The sequence below is a fragment of the Pseudonaja textilis genome, chromosome 3, assembly GCF_049901715.1.
Source record: "Pseudonaja textilis isolate UNSWEBS1 chromosome 3, rPseTex1.2, whole genome shotgun sequence".
Classification (NCBI taxonomy): Eukaryota; Metazoa; Chordata; class Lepidosauria; order Squamata; family Elapidae; genus Pseudonaja; species Pseudonaja textilis.
Window position 1 is genome coordinate 71,980,665 of NC_141992.1, and position 19,812 is coordinate 72,000,476.

General features: G+C 35.3%; 1 protein-coding gene across 5 annotated transcripts in view; it reads right to left on the minus strand.

The window, feature by feature from the left end:
- The window catches only part of LOC148126160 (uncharacterized), a 90,538-nt gene that overhangs the window by 14,491 nt on the left and 56,235 nt on the right, over positions 1-19,812 (minus strand). For 4 of the 5 annotated variants that reach the window (XR_015742896.1, XR_015742898.1, XR_015742897.1 and 1 more), the window contains one exon: positions 18,777-18,854. Coding sequence is in view for 2 of the 5 variants with exons in the window: in XM_087930093.1 (XP_087786219.1) it covers positions 18,777-18,854 (78 nt within the window). In the remaining 3 variants the exon portion in view is untranslated. Of the gene's footprint in view, positions 1-14,365; positions 14,457-18,776; positions 18,855-19,812 lie in introns of those variants that run through there. The other variant, XM_087930092.1, reaches the window with a different exon arrangement.

The window sequence follows — 19,812 nt, forward strand, 5'->3', positions numbered from 1 at the left end:
AAAGCCATAAATATCTTATGAAGGCAGGAAGAAAACAAAAGTGCCTTTACAGTTTACAATGAATGAAAGACTCATGAATTTTTTTATACTTTTGTGTGATTGGCAACCTACTCATTAATATACAATTTGGGCAGAATAATTTCACAAGTTTTATCATTTATCTCATAATAAAAGTTCTAATAAGGAAGGGAGGGGGGGAGGGAATTATGTCTGCAAAGTCTGCCCAAGTGCTTGAAATCATTTAATCCTTCATCAAGTTTTAATTTTAAAAAAAGAGCAGGCATCTCTTTTGTTCATTGTCAAAGCGCTTGCTGAAATTCATACCCTACATATTGTACTGACAGACTGAGTGCATAAACAAAGACCCAATCATTTGGATGCAGTTGCTGTGTCAGCTCTCCTAACTGTATTTATGTGACAAGAGTTAACATTGTGACATTAATAATTCCATCAGATTACATATATTTGCTTCACTAACAAGCAAGCTATTCTTCATAAATTGTCTGTGACCAATAGAGTTCCCCTTTGGAAGAGAGCCATGAATTCCAGTTTTTAAATGAAAACAACCTTATCAAAAGTTTGATTTCACTGTTCAGAAGTTCAGAAGGAAGGGTTTCAAATGGAGTTTGGGGGAGGCAAAACAAATCTCTAAATATTTGCATTGAGCCAGATTTTATAAATCCCCCATTTCCTGTCAATAAGCAACAAAATAATAGCTGCAGCCTTACATAAAAATGGTCAACTCTGGAAATATAACAATTTTTTTCAGCTGTTCTGTGTGGAAATAGCTGCAGGTTAGGTTCACGTTAACTTTGGAAATCATTGGTAGCAATCATTCCTTTGATTTATATTTGTATATCCATTGCAATTGTTAATAAGGACGCTTGCTACTTCCTAATTTTGAAAGGTCATTAAACCTGAAACTTGTTGTACATTTTATTCAGTAAAGGAAACAATCAAGCAGCAATATGTTGTAGTTTAGAGAGATATATTATTAGCATTTATACTCAGTAGTCCAATAACACTCTCCCAGCTACTGAGGTGTCATTTTGTGCTATACTATAGAAATTCTGGGTGGAAAATTCCCCCATCCAAATGAACTATATGCAGTTTAAATGCTGTTTTGTAGGGCATTAAATACAAGACATCTTTTTAATAATAAAAATAATGTAAACCAAATTTAGATGTTCAGAAAAATGCAGATGTTTTACAGGTTTTATATTTGATGAGTGCATCAAATATAAAATCTATGAAACATCTCTATGTTTGAATTTTTCATCCACCAAAACTAAACAGAAATATACAAAACAATGTAATATAAAATACATAGCAGCAATATACACCCAACTCCCTGTGTAGAATCAACAAGAAGGTGAGAAGGAAGAAGTTGTTGTTTTTCTCCTTTTCCAATTTCTTATTTTCCCCAGAAATATGAAATAACAAACATATTCAAAACAATCTTAAAAGCCTAAATTAATAACAATTAGTAGACACAGTGAGTAGACACCTAGTTTCACAAGGTCAGGAGATCTATGATGATTGAAGCATGCAGAGAAAACCATATGTAAAGAGACAAGCCTTGAAATATCCAAATACTGAGATGTTTTGAATTCTTGATGACATTCTGTGGGCAAATATATTTTTATTGATATTGTTCAGTTATTCTGAAATGGTTGAGTAAGAAAAGCTCATTTTAATGGATCATTGTATTATCTTTTTAAGCTAGAGGCTTTCCTCTTAGGCTGACAATACATAGGAGGGGAAAAAATAGAATCATTGAGTTAAAAAGAATTGAAAGTGTCTTCAAAAGTCATTCATTCAGCTCTCAGGAGATTCTGGCAGTCCTTTCCTATAAAATCACTGCAATATGACTCCCTATTTACATATAAATGAATCATTAAAGTAATGTAAAAACTATCAATCACACGAGCAAATTATTAAGAATTGGATTAAATTGCTGACTTCACATGAAATAAAGAATTATAATTTAAGTTATTTTTCTTGGCAAGTTTAAGACTTTTTCTTCAATGTAAAGCCTGTGCATTATTTGAATGACTTCTTATAGATTTTTTCCCATGTGTCCTGTTGGAATACACTTAACTTTGTCTTCTTTAATCAAAGCATAAATGTAGCTAGTCAGGTATTTTGTAGGTTGCAAAATAAATTTTGCAAATCAAGGAGATAAACATTTCCTAGTAGAAGGAAGGTAATATCCATAAGCTTTTCTTGAGTAGTATAACTACTCTGCTACTGGAGACTGAATCAACAAAACATGTCCTTCTAAAGCAAGGGTCTTCAAACTTGGGAAGTTTAAGACTTGTGGACTTCAACACCCAAAATTGAGCTAACATGACTGGAGGAGGAATTCTGGGAGTTGAAGTCTTAAGGTTGTCGAGTTTGAAGACCCTGTTCTAAAGTGTGCATTTAATTATGTGTTTTATAAGACTATAAAGCAAGGGTTTCTTTTTTTTTTTTTTTTAGGCCACAGAACCCATTCCTTAAAAAAAAAAATCCCAGAACCCCTGATCAAAGAGACAAAGTTCTTATGCTAGGAAACTGGTTGTATATCTCATTAAACCCCATCAAGTTCTTATGAATCTATAAGGTTCTGTGAAACACAATTTGAAAAATCCTCACCTGGTTTTATGGATGATATTGTTTCTAAATCCCATTTTTTGTTTGTCAATTCAAAAATACACCATGGGCAGTAGCCTCCTTTGCTCAGAAATAATTTTTACCTTCAGGATTCTCATAAAAAATGAGATATGAAGATTTCAAAATTCACAAATTTCATTCAGACTTCCAAATAACTATGTGCAATTTTATATTCAGGAGTATTAGATCTTTTTAGATAAAACAGCAGCAGCTTCAACAAATAGGGGGCTAGAAGCCATGTTATTATTTTTGCATCTAATTTAGCTTTAGAAAAAAAGGAAAAGAAAATAAAAAGAAAAGAAAAGATTTCCCCAAAGTTGGTAAGCTAATAATACACAGAATACAAACAAACATGCAATAATTGTATTTTTTCTAAATGCATGTAAACAGTAGAGTCCTTTGCTAAAGAACATAAGGAAATTATGGTGCACAGATAGGAGCTCCCAAATTAAGAACTCAATTTTCATTGAATTGACCATGACTAACACTTTTTTTCAAAGAGCAGAATAATCCTCCTAACAGTTATTTATAAAAAAAAAATTCTAGTTGGTTAAGGAACGTATTTAATCACCACTTCTTATATATTAATGGCAAGTTTAGCAGTGATCATTGGAGCAACATTATAAAATAATATTGCAGGATCCCATCTGAATCAGTCACTGAAACCAGAGGTTTTGTCTTCTGAACTTTCATATTAGAGAGACATTCCCTGTGGATGGGCTCTAGCATGAGTTTGAAAGCTCAGAAAACAAAATTGCTGGTCCCAGTGACCGACTCAGATGGGATCCCGCAACATTATCCTGGGACATGTATATTTGCCTTCGTTCATAAAATAATATTGGTTATATTTTTGAACAAACACCACACAATATTTTTTTTAAGTACATCTTTTTCCTTGACATGAAAAACCTTGACATGAAATAACATGCAATTGATGCAATGCCTCCTTGCTCGTACAAACTAAAACTTTCAGTGTAAATCTGTTAGAGCGGTCGTGATGATAACTTGACAAATGTATGTCAGCACTGTTTTAGGGTTCAGCGTCAGATTCTCCTCAATGTATAGAAGGCAGCCAATGGGGACAGTTGACTGTCATTGCATTTGTTGAAACTGATATGTTCAGGGAAAGTTTAATCTGAATTAGCACCAAAAAATAATAGATATTTCTTTTTACATTTGCAGAAAGTAAACCAGCAGAAATGTGTTTTAAATTGAATTTAAATTGTATTAAATTTTATTTATTAAAGTGGGCTTATTACAGAGGTGGTATTCAGCAGGTTCTGACCAGTTCTGGAGAACTGGTAGCGGAAATTTTGAGTAGTTCAGAGAACTGGCAAATACCACCTCTGACTGGAGATTTTACAGTATCCTTTCCCTGCCATGCCCACCAAGCCACGCCCACAGAACCGGTAGGAAAAAAATTGAATCTTACCACTGGCTTATTATCAAGATATTCACATCTCAACTTTGCTTACTTTTTTATAACTGTTCAAGCTGTAAACCAACAGGCATCTAACCTTTTGTATCTGTTTCAAATTTTTATGACCTCCTCTCTCTTTAAAACAAAAAACCACTGAAATATAAAAAGAAAGCTTGGAAAGTGTATTATATAGGATGACAAAATAGTTTCCCAAAGACAGGTATTTCTATTTTAGCATTATGTCCTCTATCATCCAGGGAAATTAAGACCAATAGTGTTGGCTGGTTGCAACACTTGTTTTGTACTTCTGCTATTGACACAACCTTTCAAAGGTGAAATATTCACTTAAACTGTGATCATGGAAAACATTAATCCAGTGCTCAGTAGGAGCGAGTTTAGCCTGCTTAATGTGTCACACACACTGTTGGATCCTGTGGTGTTAATCCTGATCTCTGCTGGTACAAATGGAATCAGACCCGGGAACTTTTAATCTTCTGCAAGAGCTTTGTTTCACTACAGCCTCTACCGAAGTGATTCCTACTTAAATACATATCTTTGAACAGTTCATACATCAGCAGGATTCCCTTCTTTTCTTAGCTTGACTTTCAGTAGAATAAATCTCAAGTAACTTTTGTTTTGCTGCTAATTTAAACTCACTTGCTTTATGAGGAAAGGTTTTTTTTTAAGTAGAAAAATACTAATAAGGACCATAGATACAAAAATGGAAAATTAATAGAATATCTAAAGATAAATTATCTGTCTAATTTGGGATAATCTAGGCTCCTTTTATTTGTACAAATGCAAGGAAATTGTGGTATGACTACGCCAATGACCACTTTAATGGATGCCCATTTGACTTTTATCTGAAAGATTTATCCATATGTCAGATGTGGCTACTGACAGCTTTTACACAGGAGGTATTCTACCCAAATAAAATGCTTCTTTGCATATGGAGAATGTTTTTCAATGAACCATTCTGAGGCTACGCGTTGTGTTCAAATGTCCTTTCAGACTGTTCACTTGTGCTGGATAATGTGCAAAATGTTCACATAAATTGAGTTAATAAGTAGGCTTTCCAGCTTTGCAACCAGCTTTGGTTCTATGTTTACAACAGGACATTAGCATCTGAATATGAGTAGGAATCATGTTTTCCATCATATAAAACTATATCATATACTGACTTTTCTGAACAACCCATTTATAAGAAGAAATCTAAATTGATTCATTGCATAATCCGTTAGCTACTTTGAAGCATTTTCCATGTTGTTGAATATTTAAAGTAGTCTTGGTTACCAGTGGTGGGATTCAAATAATTTAACAACTGGTTCTCCACCCTAATGATTTCTTCCAACAACCAGTTTGCCAAACTGCTCAGAAAGTTAACAACCTATTCTCCCAAAGTGATGCAAACTGGCTGAATCCCATTACTGACTTATAGCATAGTAATTATTTGACGAGTCTACTATCAACAGAAGAAGCTTCAGCAAAGAGCAGTATTAATATATTTTTAAGAATCTGAAGTATTAATAACCACCCTGGTTTCACATATTTGAACATGTTTCAGGTTCAACCTGACTTCACTTCCTCTGAGAACTGTTTTCTTTTCTTTGTTTATCTGATTTCTATAGCCACAAATGTGAAATATATCCAACTGGAAGGGAAGCACCAAGAATGCACTGGGAATATCAAGAGATATAAACAGCTCCATCTGGCATCTTATTTTGCTCTCTTATGCCTAACTCTACTACTAACAAATACTAAGCCTTACAGGGGCCTTCTTCCCTGTTCTAAATATTTTAATCTCATTATGCAATTGTATTATTTATTTAAATAAAGGACATAATATATACACTGACTGCAAAAGAATTACTATCTTGGGTAAAGGGATCTTTTCTTTTAATTAGGCTAACTTGCCTCCATAATCTTGAGCTGCATAATTGTTAAAATCAGCAGTTATGCTTATTTCAACAAGTCAAATTTATTCAGCTAGTCCAGATTTCTGGGAAGGCACATAGGGCTTTTACAAAAATCACATGGAAAGATTCTTTTAATCTTTTTGATTACCTGAAACCTATTTTCAACTTATCATAGATTGAAGGAAACAGCAGCTGTATAAAAAAAAAACCTACAAGTGTACTTTACAAAATCTATGTGAGGGGGCAGTTATGTCATGTTCCTATTTCTACTAGAGTAAAAAAAGTAGATTAACATTACTTTTCTTATATTTTATGCATCCTAGCAACATGCTCTTTTTCATCTTAACATAGATGCTTAAATATCTATTTATTATGATTCTTTAACCAGTGGAATCAAAAGCAGCAACTAATGACAATTACAATAGGCTAAAGTGCTGAAAAATGCCATTCCTATTAGTATTACACATGTGAATTTCATTCACACATTTCTTAGAAAATTCAACTGCTCATACATGTACTATCAATTTTCTCTTTACTTTCTACCATGAAGAAAAATTTTTCATATTTCATATTGATTGAAAATGAAAAATTAGATTTTAACAGACCTGAAAAGTGAAACTAAGAGATGTCATTAATTATGTGATCATAAGTTCCTTTTTTCTGTCATTTTAGAAATATGTATGTTGAGAAATTTGATCATTTTTCCCAGTTGTTTCAGAACAGCTGAATATATGACTTGGCAAGAGCTGATTCATTTTAATTAATTGGTACATCACAGTGCAGCAGGATGATCTGCTATGAAAATAGATTTAGTCTTGCATATTGTTTATCTTATTTGTTATGACTTGCATATTTATCTTTTTTCCGTAATGCACTAAATTAGGACCTATATTTTAATCAGCTGCATCCAGACATTGAAAGGATTTAAAAAAAAACTCTAATATTTCATTAAGCAGAGAATTAGAAAAAAACCAGTGAAATTCTTTGAAGAAAATCCTAAATTTAGCTGGCTGAACAAAGTGAAATTGAACTCATCCATTTATCATGCTGTTTGTTCTTCAGTTTGGTTGTGGATTTGTTTGTTAGCTCCACAGATCTTCGAGAGATCTAAATTAAGTTTGGCACATACCAACAAGATAGAGTAGTACAGTCTGAATATCAGTAGGCTGTCTCATTCATTTCTAAAGGAATAAGGATATAGTGTTACCATTAGAGTTGATTTGGTTAGGAAAAAATGTGTTTATTAGGAATGGGAATATGATATTCTAATACACATAATCAAAAATTCTTTCTCATTTTAAAACAATATTATTTTCCCATAACTTTAATAAATCCACATGTTACACACTGGTCAGAATTTCTCACCAAAGAAGATATAAAAGAAACAGCTCTTCAAATTAATTAAAATTATTATCACAGTTTGGATTTTTTTAGAGCATTTAAAAAAAATTCCCTTATACTTTTCAAAAAAAAAATGAAGCCGATTGCATATTAAAGATTTCTTTCCCACTCAAGATTTCACAAAGAAATGTACTTAATGCTGGTTTCCTTTCAGACTTCTATTTTAATATAATTATACTTTCTAGCCTTGTAAAGAAACTGATAGAATGGCAAAGTACATTTGGTTGCAGGGAAGGCTAAAAAATGATTCTCAGAAGTCCAATGAAGCCTTATATAGCTTTATAATATAATAATGTACACATCTATTCAAAAATAACACTGCCTCAGAGGCACTCTGGGGAATCAAGATGTGAGGCACAACTGTAACTTCCTTCTTAGTGTGCTCAAATTCATTATATAAACTTATAAAAAGAAAATAAATTGCTCCAAGCCTTGGTTTGTTCACTCATGATTAACTGAACAAGCCACAGCTAGTGGTATTCCCACAATGCAGTAGCCCATAATCTGTAGCTCAGAAACCACAAGACTGCTGGTGAAATATAGTGTGCTAACCCCAATCCTCCAGGAAAAAAATCATGATCTGTGACCATAACACACATACATACATAGATTCGCCATCCTCAGGCTGGTGCTTTCGGCTTTGTGCCAGTGCAAGCCGTGTTTGATCTTGCTTGCACTGGCACGAAGCCGAAAGCACCAGCCTGAGGATGGTGAGTAGGACCTCGCCAAAATGTTGCCAAGATACTCTTAATCTTACACGGGAAAAGACCCAAACACATATGGATCTTTGGTTGTTCGGGTTTTCTCCCGCGTAAGATTCGAAGTATCTAGGCAACGTTTCGATGAAGTCTCATTCATCATCTTCAGGCTTCTGTCTCCGGCTCTGTGCTTCTCAGAGTAATGTGAGATTGCAGCTGCTTCCTCCTTTTAACTGCCAGTGGGGTGGGACTTGATTGGGTGGGGGCTTGGCTGTGTTCTGATTGGGTGGGGTGTGTTCTCATTGGTAGGGGTTTGGCTGTGTTCTGATTGGTTGGGGGTTAGCCGTGTTCTGATTGGTTGGAGGCATGTTCTGTTCAGGTGGGGGCTTGGTTGTGCTCAGGTTAGTCTTAGTTGCTGGGGATTTGAGCTGGTGAGTTGTGATCTTGCTGTTTGGCTTCTAGTACGTGGTCCTGCTGCATCTTCATAGTGGGTGTCGGTTTGCTTCATGTATGGCTCAGAGGGGTTTGAAGTGGGTAGTGATGCAGCTGCAGTGCAGCTTCTGGTCCATGGTCGTGTCTCATTTTCTGAATGGGTGGGAGTCTGTTTTCTATATGGAAGTGTGGTGGTGGCATCTTGTGTGGCTCTCATGGGTGTGGGTCTGGTGTCCTTCTTCATGTTAGGTACTCGTCTGTTCATGAGGGCGGGTTTCCAAATGGCTGGAAGGCGGGAGGTGTCATCTCGTTTGTTCATGCTGTGTGGGCGTTTTTCTATCTCTATGGCTTCTCTGATTATTCTGCTGTTGAAGTGTTCGGTTTTGGCGATAGTTCTGGTATTTTTAAAATCAATTTCATGTCCTGTGGCTTTGAGGTGTTGGACCAGGGAAGAGGTCGTTTCTTCTTTTTTGATTGAGTTCTATTTGTTTGTATTGAAGGAGCACCCATGGGATCACCCCTCTCACCTGTCATCGCAAACCTCTACATGGAACACTTTGAAACACAAGCTCTAGAAAAATACGACCACAAACCCAAACTCTGGCTCAGATACGTAGATGACACCTTCATAATCTGGCCACATGGGAAAGAAAAACTGAACAACTTCCTCACATACCTCAACAGCCTACACCCCAAAATACAATTCACCATGGAAACAGAAGCCAACAATCAACTTCCCTTCCTAGATGTCTTGGTATACAAAAGATCCAATGGCTCCCTAGGACACACCATCTACCAGAAGAAAACACATACTAACCGCTATCTACATGCACTCTCACACCACCACCCAGCACAGATCAATTCCGTAGCCAAGACACTCATCTCCAGAACAAAATGCTTAGCCGGTGAACAACACCAAAAAACCGAACTACACACTCTCACCAATGTACTTACAGCCAATGGATTCCAAAGAAAGAAGATTACCCACCTAATCCAAAAAGAAACCCCAACCAAAATCCAAGACAGAGAACAAGAAAACGGCAAAGCCCTCCTCCCATATATAAAAGGCACTACAGACAAAATTAGCAAGATCCTCCAAAAACACAACATCAAAACAGCATTCTGCACAAACAGAAAAATATCCACCATCCTAAGAAACCTCAAAGACAAAATCGAATTAGAAAACCAAGGAGTATACGAAATCCCCTGCACTGCCTGCCCTACCACATACATTGGACAAACTAACAGAAGAATAAGTGCACGCATTGAAGAACATAAGAACTCAATCAAAAAGAAGAAACGACCTCTTCCCTGGTCCAACACCTCAAAGCCACAGGACATGAAATTGATTTTAAAAATACCAGAACTATCGCCAAAACCGAACACTTCAACAGCAGAATAATCAGAGAAGCCATAGAGATAGAAAACGCCCACACAGCATGAACAAACGAGATGACACCTCCCGCCTTCCAGCCATTTGGAAACCCGCCCTCATGAACAGACGAGTACCTAACATGAAGAAGGACACCAGACCCACACCCATGAGAGCCACACAAGATGCCACCACCACACTTCCATATAGAAAACAGACTCCCACCCATTCAGAAAATGAGACCCGACCATGGACCAGAAGCTGCACTGCAGCTGCATCACTACCTACTTCAAACCCCTCTGAGCCATACATGAAGCAAACCGACACCCACTATGAAGATGCAGCAGGACCACGTACTAGAAGCCAAACAGCAAGATCACAACTCACCAGCTCAAATCCCCCAGCAACTAAGACTAACCTGAGCACAACCAAGCCCCCACCTGAACAGAACACGCCTCCAACCAATCAGAACACGGCTAACCCCCAACCAATCAGAACACAGCCAAACCCCCTACCAATGAGAACACACCCCACCCAATCAGAACACAGCCAAGCCCCCACCCAATCAAGTCCCACCCCACTGGCAGTTAAAAGGAGGAAGCAGCTGCAATCTCACATTACTCTGAGAAGCACAGAGCCGGAGACAGAAGCCTGAAGATGATGAATGAGACTTCATCGAAAGCGTTGCCTAGATACTTGAATCTTACGCGGAGAAAACCCGAACAACCAAAGATCCACATACAAATACCCATGAGAACCTCAGAAAACAAATATATATATATATATTCTTAAGTTTTCGCAGGTACTTACATGTATGGCATTCGGCTTTCTTGGAGTATTTTCCACGTCATTGTAGTTGTGCTTTTAAAGTTGTAGCAACATTTCGGCAGAAGCTTGATGATGGCAGATAAGATTCTGCCAAAACATTGCTACAACTTTAAAAGCACAACTACAATGACGTGGGAAAATTATATATAGATGATGAATGAGACTTCATCGAAACGTTGCCTAGATACTTCGAATCTTACGCGGGAGAAAACCCGAACAACCAAAGATCACATATATATATATATATATATATATATATATATATATATATATATATATATATATATATATATATATATAAATAATACAGAATGATTATAAGCCCTTATTCTCCTTGTAGAATCTAGAGGCATCTTACGTGCATTGTATCGATGTTGTTTAAAGAGAGGAGAATGTGAGGTGTTCTTTTTTTAGTCCTAGTAGAAGAAGGTTTGACACAATTAAAAACATATGCACAAATGGCTCCAGCACAGCATTTGTATTCTTGTAATCAACTCTATCTGGATTGTAATCAACCCAGATCACATAACAAACCTTTACTCCCTTCTCTCCTACTATGACAACATTCTTTTCCTTTGCTCTCTCTTCCTTCCTCTTCCATTCCTCCATCTTACTTAGCCAAGAATACACTCATGAATTCAAATTGCTCTATTGGTGAATGGAATTTAAATGATTCAAAGAGAAGAAAAAGGGAAAAAAGTAGGCTGAAAAAAAAGTGCAACATCAGGGTTGTGTCAGAACTGGGACAATATAATTGTGGTATGGATTCCAATATGGGATTAAATTATCTAGATTTTTTTTTAATGTCAGCAGTTCAATGTGGTTGTTGGCATGAAGCCAAGATGGCACATTTGTTTCATTTTTGCTAAAATGGTTCAGATTCCACACAAGTTTAAATATGCAGAAACTACAGTTGCTGTAGGTGACACAGTGGCACTTCTGTGAGGCATAATTTTCCATGCAAATGTTATTTGACTATTAAATAAAAACTCTCCTGGAATATTTTGTTGTCTTTTTTCTTTTTGTGAAGTTAAAGGTCACTTATTTTCATTCAGGTCTGTCTCAAGAGAGCTTTTAATTTTTTTTTTCTTTTAAGCCTCTCTTTTCATAGTCTTTCACACATCAAAGTTGTCTCTCTGAAAAGTGCACACCATTCAGTAATATATTTTGTAGCAACACAATAAAGCTGAGGTTTTCTGGGTAATTACCCACAGCCCCCTGTAGGACAAATTAGCATTCATGACTTGAATAATGCTTACTAGAAAGAGTTGAGTGGAATTTACTTAATCAGAATCACTGCTTTTTCATGGCTACTTTTTTAAAAAAAGAAATCTCCATTGTCTACTAATAGAAAAAATGTTTTCCTTGCAAGATTGACACTTACCTGGAAAATATTGTACTAAAAAATGAAGAAAAATAAATGTTGTTACCCATAAAGAAAGTTCTAAATTCTACATTAATATAATAATTATTACCATATCATAATCATCTTTATTAAAGTGGTATCATTTCTACCATGTCTTCTCTTCTTTAAGTTAGTTTAGTTTGGTTGCTTATCTAAACAGCTGGCTTTTGGGAGTATAATGAAGAATCTTCATATACAACATGGTGGCGCAGCAGTTAGAATGTAGTATTGCATGCTGATTCTGCCCACAGTCAGGACTTACAGTCACAAAAGATCCATAAGAGCAGGGGTGGGATTCAATTTTTAAAAAAAAACCAGTTCTGTGGGTGTGGCTTAGTTGGTGGGCATGGCTTGGTCATGTGACTGGGTGGTCATGTTATTGGCTGGGTGTGGCCAACTCAATATCACTCACATCGAGGCACCATCTCCTCACCTGGCCTCTCATGACTGTGGGGATGCTGCAACAGTTGTAACTGTGAAAAACAGTCATAAGTCACTTTTTTCAGTGCCATTGTAACTTTGAATGGTCACTCCACACAAGCAAAGTACCAGCAAAGGAGGGGAAAAAAAACTCCAGAGAAATTCCTGAGACAGGAAGTCTAGTCCTGCCAAGAATGTAATAAAAGTTAAGGGAGAGGCAGTTTCTGTAAGCAACACCAGAATGTTTCCTTCCTGCCTTCCTTGCAGGATTAAGCCAGTAATTTCTTCTAACAACCGGTTCTCTGAACTGCTTAGAATGTTAACAACCAGTTCTACCAAATAGGTGTGAACTGGTAGAATCCCACCCCTGCATAAGAGCCTTCCCATTGTCCATAAATGTAGATAATGTCTTTTCTCTAATCAAATAAGTTAATTTATCAATTTCATTGAAAAAACTGCACTAACCATTCCTCGAATCCTCTTCCACTCTTTTCCCAAGGCATTCCGTTATAATAAAATTCAGAAGTAGGTCAGATAGATTTCCCCACCCCCCCAAAAAAAAAAAATTCATTGACGTGCAAAGAGGAAGAGGGAGAAGAGCAATCCAACATGCAAGGTTGTATATATTTTATGGAGATTATAAACAATCTCCATAAAAATAGAACTACCTTTTCTACAGAGCTAACTTCCTGTTGTTCCTAATGAGGCTGATAAAAATACCATGAGGTTAATTTGAATATGTAAAAGGAAAGCAGGAATGTATAGAAGCAATTTACCCTTACAATAACATTGTCCATCTTCTTGATTGATGATCAGTTCAAACTGAAGAGGGTTATTTCTCTTTCCAAAATTCCAGGTAGCAGAAGCAAAACAGCAAATTAGGTTATAAGTATAAATATAATTATACATAGCTTATAATTTGAAGTATAATGTGATCATCAATGAGTGCTAAGCTAGGAAATTTCAAGGTATTCACTGGGTTTGAATTCCTGGACATGACTTTATTGTTCTTATACATACCTACTCATAAGTATACCATATTTAAATTAAAAGGTTTAGTTTTAAATTCAAATATATTTTAATCATTTATATGTAGTGATATTATTTTAACTAGTTTAAGACTATGAAAAAGGAAATACGTCCACTGGTGGTTCAGGTTATTTTTCTGGGTTTTTTGCCTGTACTTGTTCAAATATGTTACGAATTTGCTCATGGGGCTCTTTCCTTCTCAGAGTGAGTTATATATTTCCCCAAGACTGAACAAAGGCAATAAGTAGTAGCTTTCTACTACAGCAAATCGAACTGTGATTTCATGATTTCCCAGAGAAATTCATAGCAATATGATAACTGCTGGATACAGCAGGAAATTATAGCAATGGCATGTGGGTCTTTCTGTTTTAAAGTATGACAAATGGTGGTAAAATTGTGCAAAGCAGTTTTCACATGGTGTCTACCAGTCATTTCCACCCACCATGTTCTTTTACTTCAATTTAAAACTTAAAACTTCCATTATTTTAACTTCTGGTATACATTTAGCAAAAAATTATAATAATAATACCCATACTGGTATCTCTTTCAAAATTTAGATAATATTATATACATTGGAGGTTTGATATTTTAATCATCTTCAGACATAGAACAATGTGACAGTCACATTCTATCTGAAATCTGTTTGATTGTTCTTGTTCTATTGATACCAGGCTTACAAGTGCAATCCTAACAAGCCTTCTCAAGGAACTAAGTTGGAATTTATTTCTGGTTAAACTTGACATACTGTAGGTCTTCTTGCTCATGTAATTAGCAGGAACATTCTGATATAAGAAGTCAGTGTGATTAGGCATCTACAAAAACCAATGTTCCATTCGAACTGGCACTCTTCTTTTTTACTGGTTTGCTCACTGATCTTCTACTGAAACCAGAAAGAAAAAGAACTCAGTTAAATCTGTATCATGAGAAGAAGCTATCATGCATCTGCCCATTGATTCTGTCTGGCCAAAGAACAAGTGGTACCAGGAGCAAAGGAGATGAATAACACTCACCGAGAAAAGGAATAAGAACTTCAGGAGACCCTGAAGGTATTGTGTCGGTCAGCACTCCTAAAATTTGAATTCAGAATCAACAGGTTTATCCATTCAACTGTGCAACGTATTTGTGGGATAATAAGTCTAAGTATCCACCTAAAATCAGAGTGGATTAAGTTCTAATATCTTTCCTGGACTAATATAAATAATATACTTTCAGGGCTACAAAATTATTGCATTTAGCAGGTTCCTGTGAAACAGGTTTTGCTTTCTTTGTATATTCATGATAATGTCACATTTTGTGGAAGTTGGAAGCTGAAAGTGAAAGAAGAAGGGAAATCAGTTCCATTTAAACTGTCAAATTCAATATTTTTTCCAAACCAGGAATCAAATTAAAGTTTCCTCAACAGCTGCCCAGCCTCTTCTTAAACTTGTTTAATGAAGGAGATCTTGATTGCTGTAGATAATTGACATTGGTTTCACACTGTCAAACAGCTCTTGAGATTAGGAGTTTTCTTTTCTTTTTTCATCCTACTGAAATTCTATCTTCCTGTAATTATTATATGTATGAATACATTCAAAAGCATTAGAAAAGAGACCTAATATGTGTCATCTTCCCTCAGGTGACTGAAGAGTCCCTTGGATGTGGTGAGAGGAATAACACTGCCTAAATATGTGCTGCTGAGCAGAGACACTGTGAGGCAGGCTCAGTTGCTGGTTTTCCTTTCTATGGATGGATTCTTAAGGTAAGACTCTGAAGAATAGCAGGAGAATGTAGGTCATTTGCCTTTGCATTTGGTAGACACAGAGTCTATTCTGCAAGGTCTGATATAATTATTAGAAATTGGCTATTTTCAGTTGTCTACTGTATTTCTGGTTTAAGACACTGACCTCAAGAATCTAGAAATAGGAAACACATTCATGATATGTATATTAGATTCTGATCACACAGAGACTAAATAATAAACAGCTGTTCTTCCTTTAACTTGACAACAAGTGGGAGATGATAATGTTTTTAACTATTGCTCAATTTGAAAGTTTTAGTAGGAAACCAATGACAAATAAACTGTTGTAACAGGGCAGTGTGACAGTGTGGTGTCCCCCTGCTGATAATAGACAATGAGATTATGTAGCTAATGTTTTGATGTCATGAAGCAATCCTCCTGGTTAGTGCTAATGAATTGTTTCTGTAACTTCTCACCATTGATGAACTCATTACAAACTAGATGAACTATGAAATAAAACAATATTTGCTTTCTGCCCTGTGATGAACACATCCTCTTTGCTGAAATGAGATTCTAAGTGGCTTAAAGCCAAAGTTAAAAAAATTGCCATGAGCTAGAAATTAAAAAAAAAAATTGGCTAGAGATGTATGATTTATTTCTATATCTATAGAAATATTTATATATTTCCATTATTATATAGAATAAATTTCTGACTTACAAAGGAGTAGTCAGTTTATTTCTTTATAATTCCTGCTGTATTATCCAAACTGGCATTAGTTGGAAATATATTTTCCAATGAAAGATACATTAGTGTGAAGAAATACTGTTTATTAAGAAGCTTTGACTGACAAAAGTCTTCTCTACAATAAAATAATGTCATCTAACAGTGAAAAATATGCAGTTATGGAACATATTCATTCATACTACATATAAGAACCAAAGATGTGCAAATTAAATATGAATTAGGCATCTATACTTTTGTAGCTTGGAAATAGCTTTTATTGCCTTGTACTTTTTATATATTTCAATTAAACGTTGTAGGTTAAATCCAGACAAAAAGACTTAGGAGGTCAAATCCTAAGCCATTTAGATATCTGGACATATCCAGTAATCCATATTTGTACATAATCTAGAAATAACATAATCTAGAAATATACTAAACATTAGATACACCAAATATAATAAGCAGTTGGCAATATCTGAAAGGGTCTTTTCCAAAAGGGAACTGGATTTTCTTGTTTCATTTCTCATCCAAGAAGCTTTTTCAGTTCTTCAGATGTGCAGAAGTTTCTTGGATGAGAAATGACATAGTTTTAAAGGAAAAAAACCCAAGTGTTACTTTTTGGAAAAGCACCTTAGGGAAAACCATAAACTGGATGATTGAAATCTCTATAAACAGATGGCCATATATACCAAAAATGGCTGTTTTAATTCAGGGTTCAGAATTGTTATACTGAAATGGAAATTTGGACTTTGAAACATATTGTAGTTATCTCTTCATTATAAAACTGAAAAATTATCAAAAATCACTGTACAGTCATGAAGACAATGTGCTCTGTATCATTGCATGACATCCAGATGTACAATATTACAGTAATAATAAATATTTACCTCATTCATATGTGTCTGCATGAGGGAAGAGATGGCTTTATATATAATGCAATAAATAAATAGGTGTCAAGTATGCCCTATGCTAAAAGGTAATATAATATGCATTATTTATTTATGTATTTATTTATTTCCTGCCTTTAATATTTTTACAAATAACTTAAAAAGGCAAACATATCTAACACATATCTATCCTCCTATTTTCCCGATAACAACTGAATGAGTGGGTTGGATTGAGAGAGGGTGACTGGCCCAAGCTAGCTTTAATGGCCAAGATAGGACTTGAACTCACCATCTCCTTCTTTCTAGCCTGTGTGCATTAATCATTAGATCATACTGGTTCTCTTATATAAGAAATTATTCTTCTATATCACTGCTATTTTTATATTTGTGATTAATGTTGGATACAACTAATGGAAAAAATAAACAAGAACAATTTGCCAAGGTAATCCAGTGGATTCTAATTGATCAAAGAATCCAGTGGATTCTAATTGATCAACTAAAATAGGCTTCAAGACCAGTCTTTTAATACTGAATATTTAAAAACAAATGGGAAATGACGCTTGTTCTGAAACGCTGCAATAATGAAGTAAGTCATCTAAGTAAGTTTGCCTTCCTGCATTTCAAAAGGCACAACTTCAGCATAAGATCTTGGTAAAATAAAACATCCCTAGAGCCATTTGTGGCATTTTGGAACAAAGATAAACATAGTCATAATTTATAAAGTAATGGTATTAATTAAATGACAGTATTATCTATCACATTGTTCCCTTTCCGGATAAGAAGCATTATGTATAAAAGAGTAGAGAAAAAGGAAAGCCACAGCAATCAAAGGTCCGAGATCAGAAAAGGATATAAAACTTCCTCTAATTTATACCAACACTGTTCAATATTTCTTTCCATACCTTTTTTTTTAATTTTTGCAAACTTACTTTATTTATTTCCACCGTGTTTATACATAATACAAATGATAGAACAAAAGAATGGAAGTGTCTGAGATATTTCATATCCCATCTACATGCTTTATGTATGAGGGGGATTTCTTAGGATTGAAAAGAAAGAGAATATTATTAGGAGTACAGAAACATCATTTTTCTTTAGAAGTATGAGTGCACTGCAAAAGAAGAGCTGAATAAAGACAAAAAAAGTCACACTCAAAAGTACATCAATGCTTTTAACAAGGGTAATTAGTAATGGCACACTAGTACAGCCCTTTCTCTGTTTCCCTTGCATGCCAAACTCTTTTCTAAGCTGAATTGGCCTCTGTGATATGTAGAATATCTTAGGAGAGAAATTAGGCCTTCAGAATTCCTGACTGAAGTCTGGCATCTAGATTTTTCAAAAGTGTCTTGATATAGTTGCTAATTCTTGGTTTTCTCAGCCTTTTACAGTTGTATGTTTGTTGCAAAGGCTGCCAAATTTCACCTCCTTATCTTTTGTTCAGTATAAAGGAAAAGCACTGTTAGTGACATCCCTGTGTAGTTACTTATATCTTTAGAATGTTTCTGAACACTTCAACTAGGCTATTTATATGTTGTTGCTTAAATCTCTGGGAGACTTAAAACAATGCATTTCTTGCACCTTCCAACACAAGTTTGCTGTAGAACACTTAACCAATTTTTTTTTAAAATGTAAAGCCTACTCTGTTTGCATATAAAATACCGAGTCAGTAGCAGTTCATTTACTCAACAATGGCAGAATATTGGCCCATAGGATTAAATGGTTTTTCATTTGATCTTCTCTTCTCATTCACTCATATTTTTTCTGTACAATTCAGAGGAGGTGGCATAGACTGATGTTCTCATCCATCAACCCCATTTAAGAGTCACTGTGGGAGAGATAAGTTGTTGCCTTTATCCCATCCTCATTCCTCACCATTTGAGTTGGTTTTCTTCAGGCTCCAATTTCCTGATCAAGTCCTTCAAAGTAGTTGCCTGGGCTTCAGAATTCATGCTGTGAAACAAGAGTTTATATTTTACAAATGAGCCCACATTTTTCAGATTACAAAGAACATAGAGTGTTGCACATACTTAATGGAGATATTTTAATAAGTGTTTGACCTATATTCTTCTCAGCTATGTTCAAAGACTTAAAAAAATATTTCCCCCCAAATAAATCCCGTAACATGGATTATGAAAATCAAAAAGGCAAAATATTGTTCATGCCTCTCTGAACCATTATGGAAATTGTATAACCCTTGCCGTAAAAATACATTACCAAGCCAAGTCATAGACTTTTAATGCTAGCTACCATGACAATAAATAAAGAAAAATACACACACACACACACACACACACACACACACACACACACGCATATGCACACACACATATATACACACACACATATATACACATACACACAAACACACACACACACACACATATATATATACAAACATATATATGTGTGTGTTTTCTTAAGTTTTCACGGGTACTTACATGTATGGCATTCAGCTTTGTTCGGGTATTTTCCCACGTCATTGTAGTTGTGCTTTTAAAGTTGTAGCAACATTTCGACAGAATCTCATCTGCCATCATCAGGCTTCTGTGACGTGGGAAAATAAGCTGAATGATATATATATATATATATGTGTGTGTGTGTGTGTGTGTGTGTGTGTGTGTGTGTGTGTGTATAGATCTTTGGTTATTTGGGTTTTCTCCCGAGTAAGATTGGAAGTATCTAGGCAACGTTTCGATGAAGTCTCATTCATCATCTTCAGGCTTGTGTCTTCGGTTCTGTGCTTCTCAGAGCTGAGAAGCAGTTGGCTCTTGTGAGCTAATTGCTTGAATCTAATATGTCTTATACAGTAATAATAATAAAGGTCAACCAAATTTTGTACTATTGAACTTTTTGGAAACTGTGGGGGGGGGGGGAATTCACATTTAATGTATATGATATTTAACTTCAA